This window comes from Musa acuminata, chromosome BXJ3-7 (assembly GCF_036884655.1).
Source record: "Musa acuminata AAA Group cultivar baxijiao chromosome BXJ3-7, Cavendish_Baxijiao_AAA, whole genome shotgun sequence".
Taxonomy (NCBI): Eukaryota; Viridiplantae; Streptophyta; class Magnoliopsida; order Zingiberales; family Musaceae; genus Musa; species Musa acuminata.
The window spans coordinates 36,518,306-36,532,444 of NC_088355.1; the positions used below are offsets into that span (position 1 = coordinate 36,518,306).

At 39.6% G+C, this 14,139-nt stretch overlaps 2 protein-coding genes across 4 annotated transcripts; one reads left to right on the forward strand and one right to left on the reverse strand.

The window, feature by feature from the left end:
• The first annotated feature begins 1,960 nt into the window (after nucleotides 1–1,960).
• On the forward strand, nucleotides 1,961–4,575 carry LOC135584516 (protein CHLOROPLAST IMPORT APPARATUS 2-like). 3 transcript variants are annotated; one of them, XM_065160660.1, is made up of 4 exons: nucleotides 1,961–2,555; nucleotides 2,643–3,829; nucleotides 4,046–4,216; nucleotides 4,320–4,575. In XM_065160660.1, exons 2-4 carry the CDS (start codon nucleotides 2,813–2,815, stop codon nucleotides 4,377–4,379), a joined length of 1,248 nt encoding a protein of 415 aa, XP_065016732.1. In that variant the 5' UTR covers nucleotides 1,961–2,555; nucleotides 2,643–2,812; the 3' UTR covers nucleotides 4,380–4,575. The 3 variants fall into 3 exon arrangements, with proteins under 3 accessions (XP_065016732.1, XP_065016731.1, XP_065016733.1); XM_065160659.1 differs by having other exon boundaries at nucleotides 1,961–3,829; XM_065160661.1 differs by having other exon boundaries at nucleotides 1,961–3,829; nucleotides 4,046–4,210.
• Nucleotides 4,576–5,915: 1,340 nt separating this feature from the next.
• Nucleotides 5,916–14,139, reverse strand: LOC135642524 (DNA-binding protein BIN4-like). The gene is made up of 10 exons (XM_065158737.1): nucleotides 13,981–14,139; nucleotides 12,460–12,673; nucleotides 12,213–12,283; nucleotides 11,835–11,885; nucleotides 11,349–11,466; nucleotides 10,504–10,550; nucleotides 10,359–10,385; nucleotides 7,663–7,738; nucleotides 6,958–7,076; nucleotides 5,916–6,244 (listed from the first exon to the last, which is right to left on the reverse strand). Exons 1-10 carry the CDS (start codon nucleotides 14,026–14,028, stop codon nucleotides 6,146–6,148), a joined length of 870 nt encoding a protein of 289 aa, XP_065014809.1. The 5' UTR covers nucleotides 14,029–14,139; the 3' UTR covers nucleotides 5,916–6,145.

Below are 14,139 nucleotides of genomic sequence, written 5' to 3' on the forward strand. Positions count from 1 at the left end.
TAAGCTTCTTGCTGCAGGTTCTGAATTCATGTCATAGTCCCAATGGTTTAGCCGCAAGAAGCATATCAACATGTTGTGGTTTGTTCTTAATCATGCTAAGAAAATTTGAACTCACATATCGATAATTGTACTGCATGAAATGGAACTGGATAGTCACGACATAATAGTGGAAGAGAAAATAATCTAGATTTCATGTCCAGAGGTGTCTACAGAGATCTTCCTAGAAGAACAGGACAGGACATTGGAATCAATGGGAAAAGTTCCGTGGAGCATCAAGACATTTCACAAACTGGATAACCTTCGAGATATTTAGCGAACTATCCGGAGTAATATCCCCTCCTCAGTTTGTACACGAATCCCAGTCATTCAAACCATCCTATCTCAGCAGAAACAACACTTGTGGAGGTGAAAAGCCCCTCATCATTACTGACTGAATCCAAGAGAGGCAACGTATGAGGAAGATGAGCCACACATTAAATGGCAAAGCAAGGCCAAATTGTTCTTATCATCGACATCTCCTTACCAGACCCCCAAGGGAGACAGGGCCACAGCCGCACCTTGGTTCACGTGAAAGCCTGGTGGCCAATCGAGTTCAGGCCACGTAGGCCTCAAAATCTAGCGAGACCAATGAGAGAGAGCCATGTCAGGAGATAAGCAAAGCAACCCCATATGTGATCCTCGGGTGAGGGAGATGACGGATGTGCCCCTTCCTGGCCTCAGGAACTGCTGCAGGAATCAAATGCTTAAAGGAATAATTTCTTAGCATTCTCACATCAAACCTGTGTGGTTGCATTCATTGGACATCATGTCATAACATCACTTGTTCAGCCACTATATATATCTTGAAACATCTTCTTTTTTTTTCTTCTTACAGATTGATGTCAAAGTTTTTTTTTCCTTTTTCTCCACCAAAAAGACATAAGTTGTGATCTGTTTATTCTGTCTTTGTTGATATCATTCATTTATTAATATTAGCTCAGCTAATGGGTCAAAATCAGGTTGGATTATGAGTGGGAATTCTGGATGATGAGTAGAAAGGTAATAACAAGTTCTTTGAGGCAAAGGAGACATTCATATTAGAATTGGATTAACAATGGTCTCTGATAAAAAGTAAGAAAAATAACCAAACATATCATCCCTTTAAAAAGCAGTATTTTGAGTTAATATATGATCTTGAAGCCTATATGATTGTCACATAAAGCCTAGTTTTGCGATAAATTTGGTGGGTATCACTCACTCCTAATCCTTTTCTTAAAACAAAGACAATTAACATTAAATAATACATTGCTGCATGTTGTAAAAGGCACTGCATGGCAAAAATTACAGACTTTACTAAGAAAAAAGCTGAATTAATTGTCATTCTAAAATGCTTTTTTTGTATGATGATAGATACTAAATTGGATGAAATCCTAAATGCATCATTTTGACAAGTGTTTCAGAACAAATGTGAATATGGAAATGGTATTAATGGATGCCAATACTACAAGTTCTTCCATGCCAGACTTGTTGCTCTGAAATCACCAAGTAACTGCAATAAGCCTGTAGTCCAAGTAGCTGAACAACAATATCTTAGGTGTTCTTTGTAAGCCTAAGACTCAGATCCTGATTTCTGCTTGTCTAATGTGCAAGTCTGATACAGTGACAACATTTAGGAAGGAGATCAAACGAAAAGAAGGCCTGATGTATTATATTCTGCATCAATCTTTTACTGTTGCAGTGTAAGACAAATGCATTCTTGTGGGAAATTGTTTATGAAGCTATTGCAGTGGTATCAAAGCAGTCATGGGGCATAAGAGTCAAACACAGCAATGGAGTAATTCCACAAGGGTACCAAATCACCAATGGCAATGAGAGAGCGATGGAGACGCCTGCGGTGGTCCAGCAGAACAGGGCAGCCCGGCTGACGACAGAGAGTTGTCGCTTCCCGTCTTGCTCTCTTTCTAAAGCACCTCCCACGCCTGCTCACTCCTCTCGAATTCCTCCGCAAGCTCCCACCTCTGCTCTGTACTCTGCTGTTAATCCTGCAGCTTCTCAACGAACTTTTCGCGACTCTCGTGATTGCCAACGTCTTTGCCCTTTCCAAAACCCCACTTCTTTCCTTCCTATTGTAGTGCTTCCGCGGATCCGTTGAATTGCTGCTCTAGTCTTTGCCATCTCGATTTAGCTCTCAGGACATTCCCCTGTTTTGTTCGCTGAAATAGTAGTTTTCCGGGACGTGGTGGTGCTTGGAATTTGGAAGCTTTTTCTCCCGGTTCTCGATTGGTTTTGGTTCCATTTACCTTCTTCCCAGGTGAAAATTTCTGGGTTCTGAGACGAGCGGTAGAGTAAAGCAACGAGCTTTGGAATCATCGAGAATCAAAACGTTGGATTTTGGCCTGCTCCATCTGGTTGTACCACCAGTACAGTCCCCAAATCCCGGTGGTTGTTTCTGCCTTCTTCCGAAAGATAGGATTTTGCTGCAGCTAATCGAGCATGAGTTTTGCACAGAATCCAATCCAGACTCGTTAGCTTCCCTCTGTTCTTGTGGTTCTTAACCCATATAATCCCCTTCCGAGGTAGGGTTTAGGGTTTTTGGCACAATTCCAAACCTTGTTTCTGTTCTTCATTTCATTTTCTTCACCATTTGTGGCGAATCTTTTCAGATGTTGAGATTAAGACCCAGGTTGCATGTTCTAAGGAGTGGAATTGTGTAGGAGAATTCCATAAAGATTCGATTTTTAGGACAAAATTGATCGGTTTCGATCTCATACCCGTCAGAAGTGAAGAATTTTAAGGCCTGTAGGCCGTACAAGTACGTCGTCTTCACGGTACCATGTCGTCGTGCCTCAGCGGCGGCGGCGGCCGGACTTACGGCTTCGACCTGGACATCGTGAAGCCGTCGTCTTCGTCCTCGGGCCGCTCCTTGCATTCTTCGTCGCCTTCTTCCACCCTCTCCGAATCCAGCAACTCGCCGCGCGCAATCTCCATCAAGAAGGCGAGGACTCCTCGGAAGCGGCCGAACCAGACCTACAACGAGGCCGCCGCGCTCCTCTCCGCCATCTACCCCAACATCTTCTCTTCCAAGAGCCTAAAGAAGCTATCCAAGGACACAAAACCTTTCGACTCGTTCCCGGAAACTTCCGACCTTCTTCCGCCCTTCCCGGTCCTCAGCGATGCCGCATTCCTAATCCACAATCCGCAGCCGGAGATGCCGGCCGCCACCCGGCTTGAGCTCAAGTACAAGATGCCGATCGAGAAGGAGTGCACAAGCCCGGTGAGCAGTGTCTCCTTCGAGCCCAATTCCCCAGACCCCTTCGACGATAACTTCGATGCGGAGTCCATTCTCGACGGGGAGGTCGAGGAAAGCATCGATAGCATCATGGGGAATCTCACCATGAACGTTCCCAGCGAGGACAACAACAATGAGGGACTGAACACCTGCAATGCCTCCGTCAATCCCATGTTTCAAAGCCTCATCGGATACAGAACGTGCGGCCGGTTCGAGCTCGGGCTCGGGCTCAGGTTCGGGAGGAACTTGCAACGTGCGTTGAGGAACAGGGATGAAGGTGACTGGTGGAGGTCACCGGCGGTGCCGGTGCAAGACCTCGTTCCAAACCTCAAGTCGGCGACGGCAGCACCAGCACCAGCACCGGAGAAGAAGAAGAAGAAGAAGGCGGCCAAAGAGGAAACGGGTGGCATGAAGAACACCACAAACGCAACATCCACGCCATCAAAGGAGGCTGGTTTGGGGCTCAAGCTGAACCATGAGGAGGTCCTCAAGGCATGGTCAGGCCGTGGCTCCATGTTCTCCGACGGGCCTGACTCGCCAAGTTCATCTGCCGACGCTCTCGTAAGCATCTACTCTCTTCCCAAAAGCACAAATCCAATGCAGATTGCATGATGCTACAAGCAACCAGTACAGTAGCACAAGCATCACAATTCTTACTGTTTCATCAGTCAACGCTTGCATTTCAGTACTTCCAAATGAACACGGAAGCATTCCTCTGAATTCTTCTTGAATGTGAGTGACTGCATCCTCGTTGACATAAAGATGTGGATTTTGCAGGCCAAGTTGGCAGACATCGATCTTTTTCCGGATGCCACTGGCGCCGGCACGGTGAGGGAAGCTAGCGTTCTCCGGTACAGAGAGAAGCGGCGCAGCCGGCTGTTCTCGAAGAAGATCAGGTACCAGGTGAGGAAGGCAAACGCCGACCGACGGCCGAGGATGAAGGCAAGTGTAAGCTTCTCAACCTGAGTTTGTTCCAGTGAGCTGGTGTTGGTTCAAATGACATAGTTGTGATAGAAGCTTTGGCTTCTGCTTCGATTGTTGCTATTTGCAGGGCAGGTTTGCGAGGAGTCCATCACTCCTCCAGCAAGCAATAGAGGAAGAGAGCCAGTGAAACCACAACATGAGGCCATGGGTGATGGAAGCATTTGCCAAAGTTTTGTTTGATCTTTAAGCTCTCAAATGCTTTTAGGGGACATGAATGTGATGAGATTTTGTCTCCCCTTGATATTATATTTTTGTTTCTTTTTCCACTGTATCATTTGAAATCTTCTCAATGAGGCAAAGTTGAAAAAGACTATTTTTTTCCAGCATAAGGGTGGGATTCTAAATCTTTGTTTTAACAGTTGATTGGCCCATCCATAATACAAGTTGGCTTTTAGCAGATGAGGCATCAACAGACTCATCCTAGTTTATATCCAAGTAACATTTTTTCTTTCTTTTTTGTAGATTTGTTTGTCCATCTAAAATTAGGAAGAAAAGGACAATTCTGGAATTATCTTTATACTTAAAGAACATAAATCTTACAAGGCAAAACAATCCAACAATCATGGGGCTGCTCCATGTTGGTAGCCTGCAGTTTTCAGAGACTTGCTTTTTTCAGCTCGAGGGAAAAGAAATCGATTGACATTATTTTACTGCAAGGAGAGAACAGAATCAGGAGGCATTTCTCACGATCACTACCATCCAACGCAAATAATTGTGTCTTTTTCTTCTCGTTCGGACAACTAGATGCTCTTTAAACATTAAAAACAAAGAAAAAGTGAAAGACAAAAGTCATCCCTTGGGTTCATGTCATGGCATGGCAGAATAATTACCTCGCTACACTACTTTAATCTCTCTCTCTCTCTCTCTTTCTCTCTCTCTCTTCTTGTTTTCTTTTACATATATAACTATTAAGATCGATTTAACATAGTTTTACGTTGACTAACAACGATGTAATGTCGATAGTGTTCTGATTTTATGTTCAGGAATTCATGTAGGGAAAAGAATAGCCAAAAAGAAAAAAAGGGGGAATGAGAAAATATAGGCAATGGTAAATTCAACATGTGAAATGAAATTTGACGTTGAACAGAGGGAGGAATAAAGATGAAAGAGTGCGGAGATCTGTCCATGTTGATTATTATTACTCGGAGACTTGCGCATCTCATGAAACGTGAGTTAGTCATGGTTAACGCATCACCGACAAAACCCATCATCTGTAGAAAAAAGACAGGACGCCACCACCAACCCACCCACCCACCCATCCATCAACCATCAGATTTATCATCTACCAATTAAAATAAAAAAGCACTTACATGTGATTACACCATCTAATTCGGTGACATAAATCCTAAAATCCATGTATTTGATTCGGCTTCAACACACATGTTTAAGTAAAATTTACTTGTGTAATTACCTTTTTTTTTTTTCCCCTTGAAATGTTAACATAAAAATTTTATAAGATCCCAAGATTCTTAATTAATTTTGTCTGATAGAGATATCGATAAATCATCTTTAAAACTTCCAACTCAGATTTCACATTCATCATTTACCCTTTGTAAAAACTATAATATTAATAATTTTGACAGTCTGAGGGAAGTTGAGATTTTGAGCATTCTTCCTGAAAGATTTCTCATAGCTACTGATGTGAAGCCATGTACAAGAATCAGAACCAGAATACTTTCCGGACAAATGAATATAACATAATAAGTTCTGGAGAACAAAAAAGAGAGTTTCTGGCCCTGCTGTCTGCAGCTTCATTTGTAAGTGTAAATACATACACAATGTAAAGAATATAAAAATACATTGTCAGATTCAACTATATCTTTTTCCCCATCACTTGAATTAGTACAGCTAATGCGTTCTAACAATGGGCATAGAGCACAAGAAGCACATCGACTATTTCTTCGACTTCTTTGTTCTCTTTGAAACTTGGGGTTTTCTAGTTCCTTTCTTTGCAGATCTGGCGCTAGTTTTTGCCTTCTTATGCATTGTTTCCTGCAAATAGATGCTAGAATTGAAGCAAAGCATTGTCCCAATGGGGACTGATATCAAAGATGTAACAGATGCAAAGGAAGGGCATGCATTCAATGCAGGTAGTTCATGGAGCAATATCATTCACAATAGAAATTGAAGTCCCAATGGGGACTGATATCACGAAGGATTTGGCCCAACTGATGGTGATCCAACTTGATTATAATTCAAATAAATGGTGTAAGAAGATGTAGAGGATGACCTAAAAAGAACTTTATCAGAAATAGTACAAGGGGATTTGATGGCACTTAGTTTGACTAGTGATATAGTACTCAATAGAACTAATCTCAGGAAAGACGTCATATAGCAGACACTAAGCATTTGGGATTTATGGTTCACTGGTGTAAATTAGAAGGAAGATCATGTGTCATTTCAAGAATCCAATATAAAATGAGACAACACCTAATAGATCACTCCTTCAGAACAGAATATAAGCAACATATTAAATAAACAAATACCTATACAAGTGACTACACTAAGGTACTAAACATAATCAAAGAGCTAAGCACATGTAGCCGCACAAGTAACAATCTATAAAAAAACTTCTATATATTCACTAAATATAATCTTGAAATAATAGGCTATGTTGCAAAATCTTTATGTTGTAATTCTTCAATGATTGAAAATGTGTGAGAAACTTAGATTTTGCAGGTTTCAATGAATTCATTTTATTTTACCTTGGTCTTTGTTTCTGTATTATCTCCATTTTCATCCTTCTGATCATATATATGGGCAGAAGTCTTTGCTACCCTGTCTATATCTTCTTCTGAATCAAATGAAAAACCATCCAGAGTTCCTGCCAAAAGAATAAATCTACACATTATAAGTGCAATATGACAGGAAATGAGGAATAAAATTAATAACTGTAGTCATAGCAGGCTAGCAATGCAGTCAAAATTAGTATAATGGCAGAAAAAACAGTGAGATAGTCTGGTAATGTATCATGAAGATCTAAGAAGACCCTAGATGAAGAGCTACAAAATGAATAGGAGGCTTAGCTGAATGGCAAAAACTACTGAAGTTTAATAGATTAAAAGTTCAGTGAAGTCTGGAAATCAACCAATCAAAGTAGGCATTTCACATGAACCAGCAGAAAGGAAGGAGCAAGCAGCTACTTACAAGTTATTGGAGTACAGCCTTAAAAATAGCTAAAGATTATTAGAGAGAAAGACTCATGCAAAATCCAGAAACCCCAAAGTCACTGGACCAAAACCCTTTCCTTCTGTTCAATTTCTAATAATAAGTTAAGGACAGAATTCTAATCCACCACTTAGCCATGTCATTTTAGTCAGTAATCATCTATTTATTCCAAAGAAAAAACCATAACATGTATGCATATGCCTTCATCTATGGTATATAAATCACATATTAAAATCCTTTACCTTCAACCATTGTTTCAGATTCAAACACATTTGACTTGGGCTCCAATTGTATGAAATCATTCATAATTGCCTCTATCTGTGAAGCCAAGTTTCAAATAGAGAAAAAACATGGTCATATATGCAATGCAAAGAAAATAAAATAAAGATACACAAACGCTAGCATCTTGTTGGATTATTTGCATTATAGCCCATGTAAATAGATGCATCTCAAGGGGCACAGTTGGCCCATCTACATAATAACATATATTTTTGACCAATAAATCAACAAGATTCAAAGAGTAGAATATTAAGGCAGCAAATTTTTAGATACATGGGATTAAATTGAATAATTTTATCAAAAATGAAGAAATCAGTAAAATTATTTAGTTACTACATTTCTTACAGTAGATGAGCCTCAACTGACATTCAACAACTCATCTATTGCCATAAGTAATTCACATTACTAAAAACAAGAGAACAGTTGGATGACAGATGTTAATAAATCCTTTTAGGTCACCACCAATTATGTTATTAAGTTAAGAAAAAAATATAATGTTTAAACAACGGGTTAGAAGTTAGAAAGCTGAACTATTAATATTGCTACTTGAGGTGGCAAAAGTGTTATAAAGATCAGGTTGTGGACTTCTAGTTACACAGAAGTATCTGATAAATCAAAAAGCTCTGAACTACACAAATCTAAGAAGCACAGACACAGAACACCAGATACAGACAGCAACATGTCTTTTTTTTTTTTTAATTAGGACACGAACAAGGCAAGGACATATGTGTTTTTTAATATATATATCTATATATATATACATACAGTGATTTAAAAAGCGCTATGCGCCAAAAGGCGCCAAGGTCCACAAACGCCCGAGACGCTAGGCGCTCGCCCGAGCGAAGCAAAGCGCTAAATTATAAAAATATATAATATAATTATAAAAATATATAATATAATTATTTAAAATTATCTAAATTATAAAAATATATAATATAATTATAACAATAATTTCAAATAAATAAAAATTAATAACATTAAAATCAAAATAATATATTATTAATCTATTAACAGAAAATTAATCATTTCAAAATTCAAATAAACTTAATATTAAGAGTATACTAAGCCTGATGGAGAAACGAGGAAGCAGCGGCGGCAGCGAGCGGTGGCGGCGGCAGCAGTAGCAGCAGCGGCGGCAGCGGCAACGGGAAAGGGAAAGGGAGCGGAAGGCGCGAGCAGCGGGAGGCCTCGAGGGAGGCGCGAGCAGCGGGAAGGCTCGCGGGAGGGCTCGCAGGAGGCGAGAGGGCTCGCGGGAGGCGCGAGCAGCGGGAGGGCTCGCGGGAGGCGTGAGCAGCGGGAGGGCTCGAGGGAGGCGCGAGTAGCGGGAAGGCTCACAAGAGACGCGAGCAGCGAGAGGGCTCGCGGGAGGCGCGAGCAGCGGAAGGGCTTGCGGGAGGGCTCGTAGGAGGCACGAGCAGCGAGAGGGCTCGCGGGAGGCGCGAGCAACGACAGCGGCAGCGAGCGACGAGATCGCGATCGGGATCGAGATCGGGATCGAGAGCGGCAGCAGCGACAGGTTAGTGTTGGGTTAGGGTTAGGGTTAGGGTTGGGGTTATATCGGTTTAGTTGGTTCGATTGAACCAACTAACAACCGAACCAGGACCAAACCAGACCTAAAATTCTGGTTCGATCGCCTTGGTTTACCCAGGCGCTCGCCCGAAGTGCCCAGCGCCTGGGCTCGGGCGAGCGCCCAAGCGGCGCCTGTTTGAAGCGCGCCGCCTGGGACATTAGCGAGGCGCTCGGGCCTCGCCTCGCCTCGCCTCGCCCGAGCGCCTAGGCGAGCGCCCGAGCGCCTTTTGCAATCACTGTATACATATACATATATATATATATATATATATAATATTTGATTAACATGAGTTTTATAGTATTTACACATAAATCGAGCATTGTGAAGTGTGTTAATCAAATAGGTTGAGTACATAAAATAATATTTAACAATGTCCAAGTATAATTGATATATGTTTCCTTGCAATGATCTTCAGATTTCTTTCCTTGCGATGCCGACAATCCATCTCCACACAGAATCCAAAGCAAATGACCCTCATGTGAGGGCCACGCGACGATGTGTGCAGGAGCACTGTCATGTCCCACAAATAGAATTGAAAATAAATAAAAAATACACGACTGGACATGTGCTGGACACATGTACGGCCATGCCGACGACGTATCCGTGTCCAACACGTGTCTGACATGGACACATCCACCAAAAGCACATGTTTGTGCTTCTTAGACAAATATTATGATGTACAAATATTATGATGTAAGTGCATGTTTTTGTTATCAATATCAATGGCACAACCAACATAAAAATGATTTATCAAGTTTCTAGCTTTAGAGAATAGAAGTCATCAGAGACATTAAAAGATTGACAGGATAACATTGCCTCAAAAATAATGACAATAAATTCTAAGATGCATGGTTAGCAGTTTTGACAAAAGAATAACACATAGCTAGTTATACAATAACGACAAACAAATGAAAATGGTCATCCATGGGAGTCATATCAATTTATAACTGAAGGTGTGCCTTAATATGATAAGAGAACACATTTAAATCATTGGATAAATTTTATTTAAATTTTAACCAAGGGATCTTCAATTTTTTTACTTTACCAAGTCATAGATTGCATCAATAATATTTTACTCTAATGACAAACCTTTGCTTCTGATTGTCCTATGCTAACCTGAAAACAAATATGACAGGGAGTTAGAAAATCACAAATCAACTTTCAAAGAAGTGTGTTCAAATGTTTAACTACAATAATAAGATGTCCCGGGCTCAGGATGGGATGAGGGACATACAACACAAAATGTTCTTGAAGGAACTATTGTTGTTTTGTATATGGTCCCTGTGACATGTAAAACATGAGAACTGTTAGTTGTCCATCAAATAATATTTCTATATGCTATCAGCAGACGGATTTAAGACAACAAAACACATAGGCAAAAATATCTGATGTACAATTAGCTGCAAATACTCTATGGCTATAATAAGAATTTGTAAAAAGCTAAAAATAGAAAGTTTAAAGAATAAAAACACAAATATAAATAAACTTAATGCTTGACATTGAATCTATGATTCAATTGGATCAGGTCGAAAACAAGGTACTACTAAGGAAATTATTACATCAACAGGAACTTCAATATGCTTTAAATGCGGAATTTGGAAAAAGGACCAGCAACATCTTTAAGGTTATATTGTAGAATTTACACTGCTTTCTTTTACAAACAATTAAAAGATCTGTGACATTTGGAGCAAAAGAAAATAAGACAAATTGGTTGTTCCATCTTGCAAACTCCAAATCTAGTTATCTTTTAGTCATGCCTAGCAGGCACAATAAACAATTAGCAGATGTCAACCAGACTAAAGCTAGCTTATGTAGATTAGCATATTGTCATATTTGCATGGAGCACTTTGCACTGCAAATTGATAATCTGTTGGAAATGTTTAATGGGTTCAGAGGTTAGACAACCTAGAGCATGCAATCACTCAGATAATCTGGAGGCAAATGTCAAGTTTTACTTTTTATAAACTTCTATGAAAAACACTTAAAAGGGAGCATGATATATAAAAAAAGCAATCATGTGTAAGTTAGCATTGTTTCAAAAATATCAATAAGGCATCATTTAAGTATTATACATACTACCTTTTAGGTCTAACATCATTTCATGGTTCCCAGTAGGACCATTTGAAATTACTATACGTCCAACAGAACCCACATCTCCACTTAGATCTATGGAGTCTCCATCACATTCAATGAGTGCCTGAGTGCAAAAACATGTAATTTATAAAACATGAAATAGATCAAATGCAATAAGCCTTATCAAAATCAATTTGTTGACATGAACGTAAGCAACCTGTTATGTCACTGTGTGAAACCCATAGATCTTAACAGATATAAAATAACTAAGTTTACAATGTAATTTGATTAAAGATTGAGTTAAATAACTACTCCATGAATAGTTTGTCGCATAAGACAGATATCTTACTTAAACCAAAATGGTGATTTGTGATCCTGAAGGATCAACTATCATTCATAAATTAGAGCATCCTATTTAGGAGCTAACATGTCATGTAGTAACAAAAACCTTAGATATTAAACATCCTATATGCAAAAATGAATAAAATATACCTTGGATCGTTGGACTTTGTCTGGTAACATCAAAGGTAACCTAGAGGAAACCTGAAATACACAAGGCAATTAGAATCTTCATATTGTTGCAAGAGGAAAACTAGAAAAGCATTAACAAACAGGAAGAAGCAGGAATACATGATAAATTGTATGATAAATCCCATATTGTTTGATTTCTAGAACGGTAAAAACTTATTAACTTTATGGAGGACTCAAATTCATAATCAGTCATGTAAGCAATGTTATTAATATGCTTCAGTAAAACAGCAAAAAAAATGGCATGATGAAAGTATGGGTACCAGAATGAAGTAAAGCGAGAACTTTACTCCACCTGAAATCAATTCAGGTAAAAAAGAAAAACAAGAATTGGCATCTTACAGGAGGTCCTGCAGGCTTCCTTCGTATTATATCTTGCTCAGCTGTACCCTCCTCATTCACATCCAAGGCATCTATGTTTTTTTTACCATATGAAGCAAAATCAAAGGTCAGCAAACAGCAGTAATTGAGACAAAAAATAATAGGATTTGTGCTTTGTGATGTAGAGAGTGGATATTGTTGAAATTATGTGAAAAGGAAATAAAAATGTTTCAATTTTTAGCAGCAAAAAGAAAATTTTTAATTTTACCTTGGCTTAGAATTTGATCATTTTCAGTTTCTAAATTTGTTGGTTTCTTAGTCTCAATAAAAACACTGTCTTCACCACTATCAATTTGGAAGGTATCCTGCTGTCTCTGATGTCTGCCTGGTTCCTCTAAATCTAAACAAGTAGATTTGGTTGGGCTTTTTTCTGATGATGAATCAGATCCAGACGATAGTGTCACAATGGTCCTGCTTGGTGGCTGCTCAAAGTGTTCAACACATCAAACAAACATTCATGGACTTAAGATAGGATGCAAACTTTAATACATAGGAACAAGTATTCAGTGAAAATTAAGCCTCTCAAACTGTCATTTCAGCTCAGAATCTTTTCTTTAAAATCAAAATAAATCCAACTGACCTCGCCAGTCTCTGAGATCAGATACAAGGTGCAAATTGGCATTACTAAATCACTAGTATCATCAAGCCATCAATATATGACTCATCAGAAAATTAAGAAAAATATTAAAAACAGTGGCCTAGTGCACAATAGTTTCACCAATGTGGGGTTTGGGGAAGATTACATAGTGCGACCCTTCATATAGGGGAGATTGCTTTTGCAACTTGTAATGTTGTCACTGAGATGGCAAAAGAAGCAACCTTTCTATGACACCAAAGCTTGCCTTCAAAAAAAAGATAAAGCTAGCTAATGTAAAGATCATTTACCATATGCTTATATAACAAGCCAAAAAAATCAAGTTCAATTCTCTGCAGATACAAATTTTATGTGAATGCTACACCAAAATATTTTAACATGGAATTTCGGAGACTTAAATTTTTCAATGTTATAGGATCAAAAAAAGAGGGGGTGGGGGAGGGGGTGGAGCCAAAAGCTAATGATGAATTCCAATGACATAAAGAAAAAATCTTAGAGGTATCGCAAACAGATGATAGCCGAAACAAACTTCCGCACAACACAATACATAAATCAAGTCAAAGAGAACACTGGCCAAAAGAAAGCAGCACCGAAACAAGGGTACCACTTCATTAAAACAAAAAGCTTCTTAGCTTTCTTATTATTAAGGTGATCTAATGCAGCAACTGATTAGATTAAACTAAAACTATGATCCATTGGTTCAAATTCTGATGAACTTAACATCAAGCACCAAACCATCAGAAAGAAACAAAAAATTAGGCAAAGCTACATAAGCATTCAACCAAACAGGTTATAGGCAGGCAAAAGCTCCCGACTCAACGAGCAATGATCCGCTAACTGAGGAGACATACTAGGACAAGAATACCCCAAAACTAAAACAGTATCAAGTTCGAGGTGCAATCCACTTCACCAATGACCAAAAATGAGATCATAGATTAAAGATATTGCAGTGACGCTCGTAAAAATCATTCAAAACTAAGAAATCGTCACTAGAACCAAGCATACAAATCGGATCTTTAGTTCCCATCTCACATTTGCTAGCTTTCATCGACATAAAAAGCGAACCACGAACAAAACAACAGCAGATGCGAGCAGATCACAGAGAAAGGAGAAAGAGATCGCAGTAAAACGCACCTGGAACTCCCGCAACCAATCGGGGGATCCCTCGCGGGATTCGCTCATGGCTGTCCGGCGAGGAGGAAAAGGGTTTTGCCGCTCTTCCCTCTCGCTTCGCGGCTCTCTTTGTGTAGCCCTTTTGGTCGTAGTGGCTCGAGTCCGAATTCGATTGCGAAT

Coding starts and splice junctions, on each gene's coding strand:
- LOC135584516 (XM_065160659.1), top strand. CDS start 2,813: ATGTCGTCGTGCCTCAGCGGCGGCGGCGGCCGGACTTACGGCTTCGAC. Junction 3,830..4,045: donor GTTCATCTGCCGACGCTCTC/GTAAGCATCTAC, acceptor TGGATTTTGCAG/GCCAAGTTGGCAGACATCGA. Junction 4,217..4,319: donor GGCCGAGGATGAAGGCAAGT/GTAAGCTTCTCA, acceptor TGCTATTTGCAG/GGCAGGTTTGCGAGGAGTCC.
- LOC135642524 (XM_065158737.1), bottom strand. CDS start 14,028: ATGAGCGAATCCCGCGAGGGATCCCCCGATTGGTTGCGGGAGTTCCAG. Junction 12,674..13,980: donor ATTGGTTGCGGGAGTTCCAG/GTGCGTTTTACT, acceptor CACTTTGAGCAG/CCACCAAGCAGGACCATTGT. Junction 6,245..6,957: donor ATACAGAAACAAAGACCAAG/GTAAAATAAAAT, acceptor ATCTATTTGCAG/GAAACAATGCATAAGAAGGC.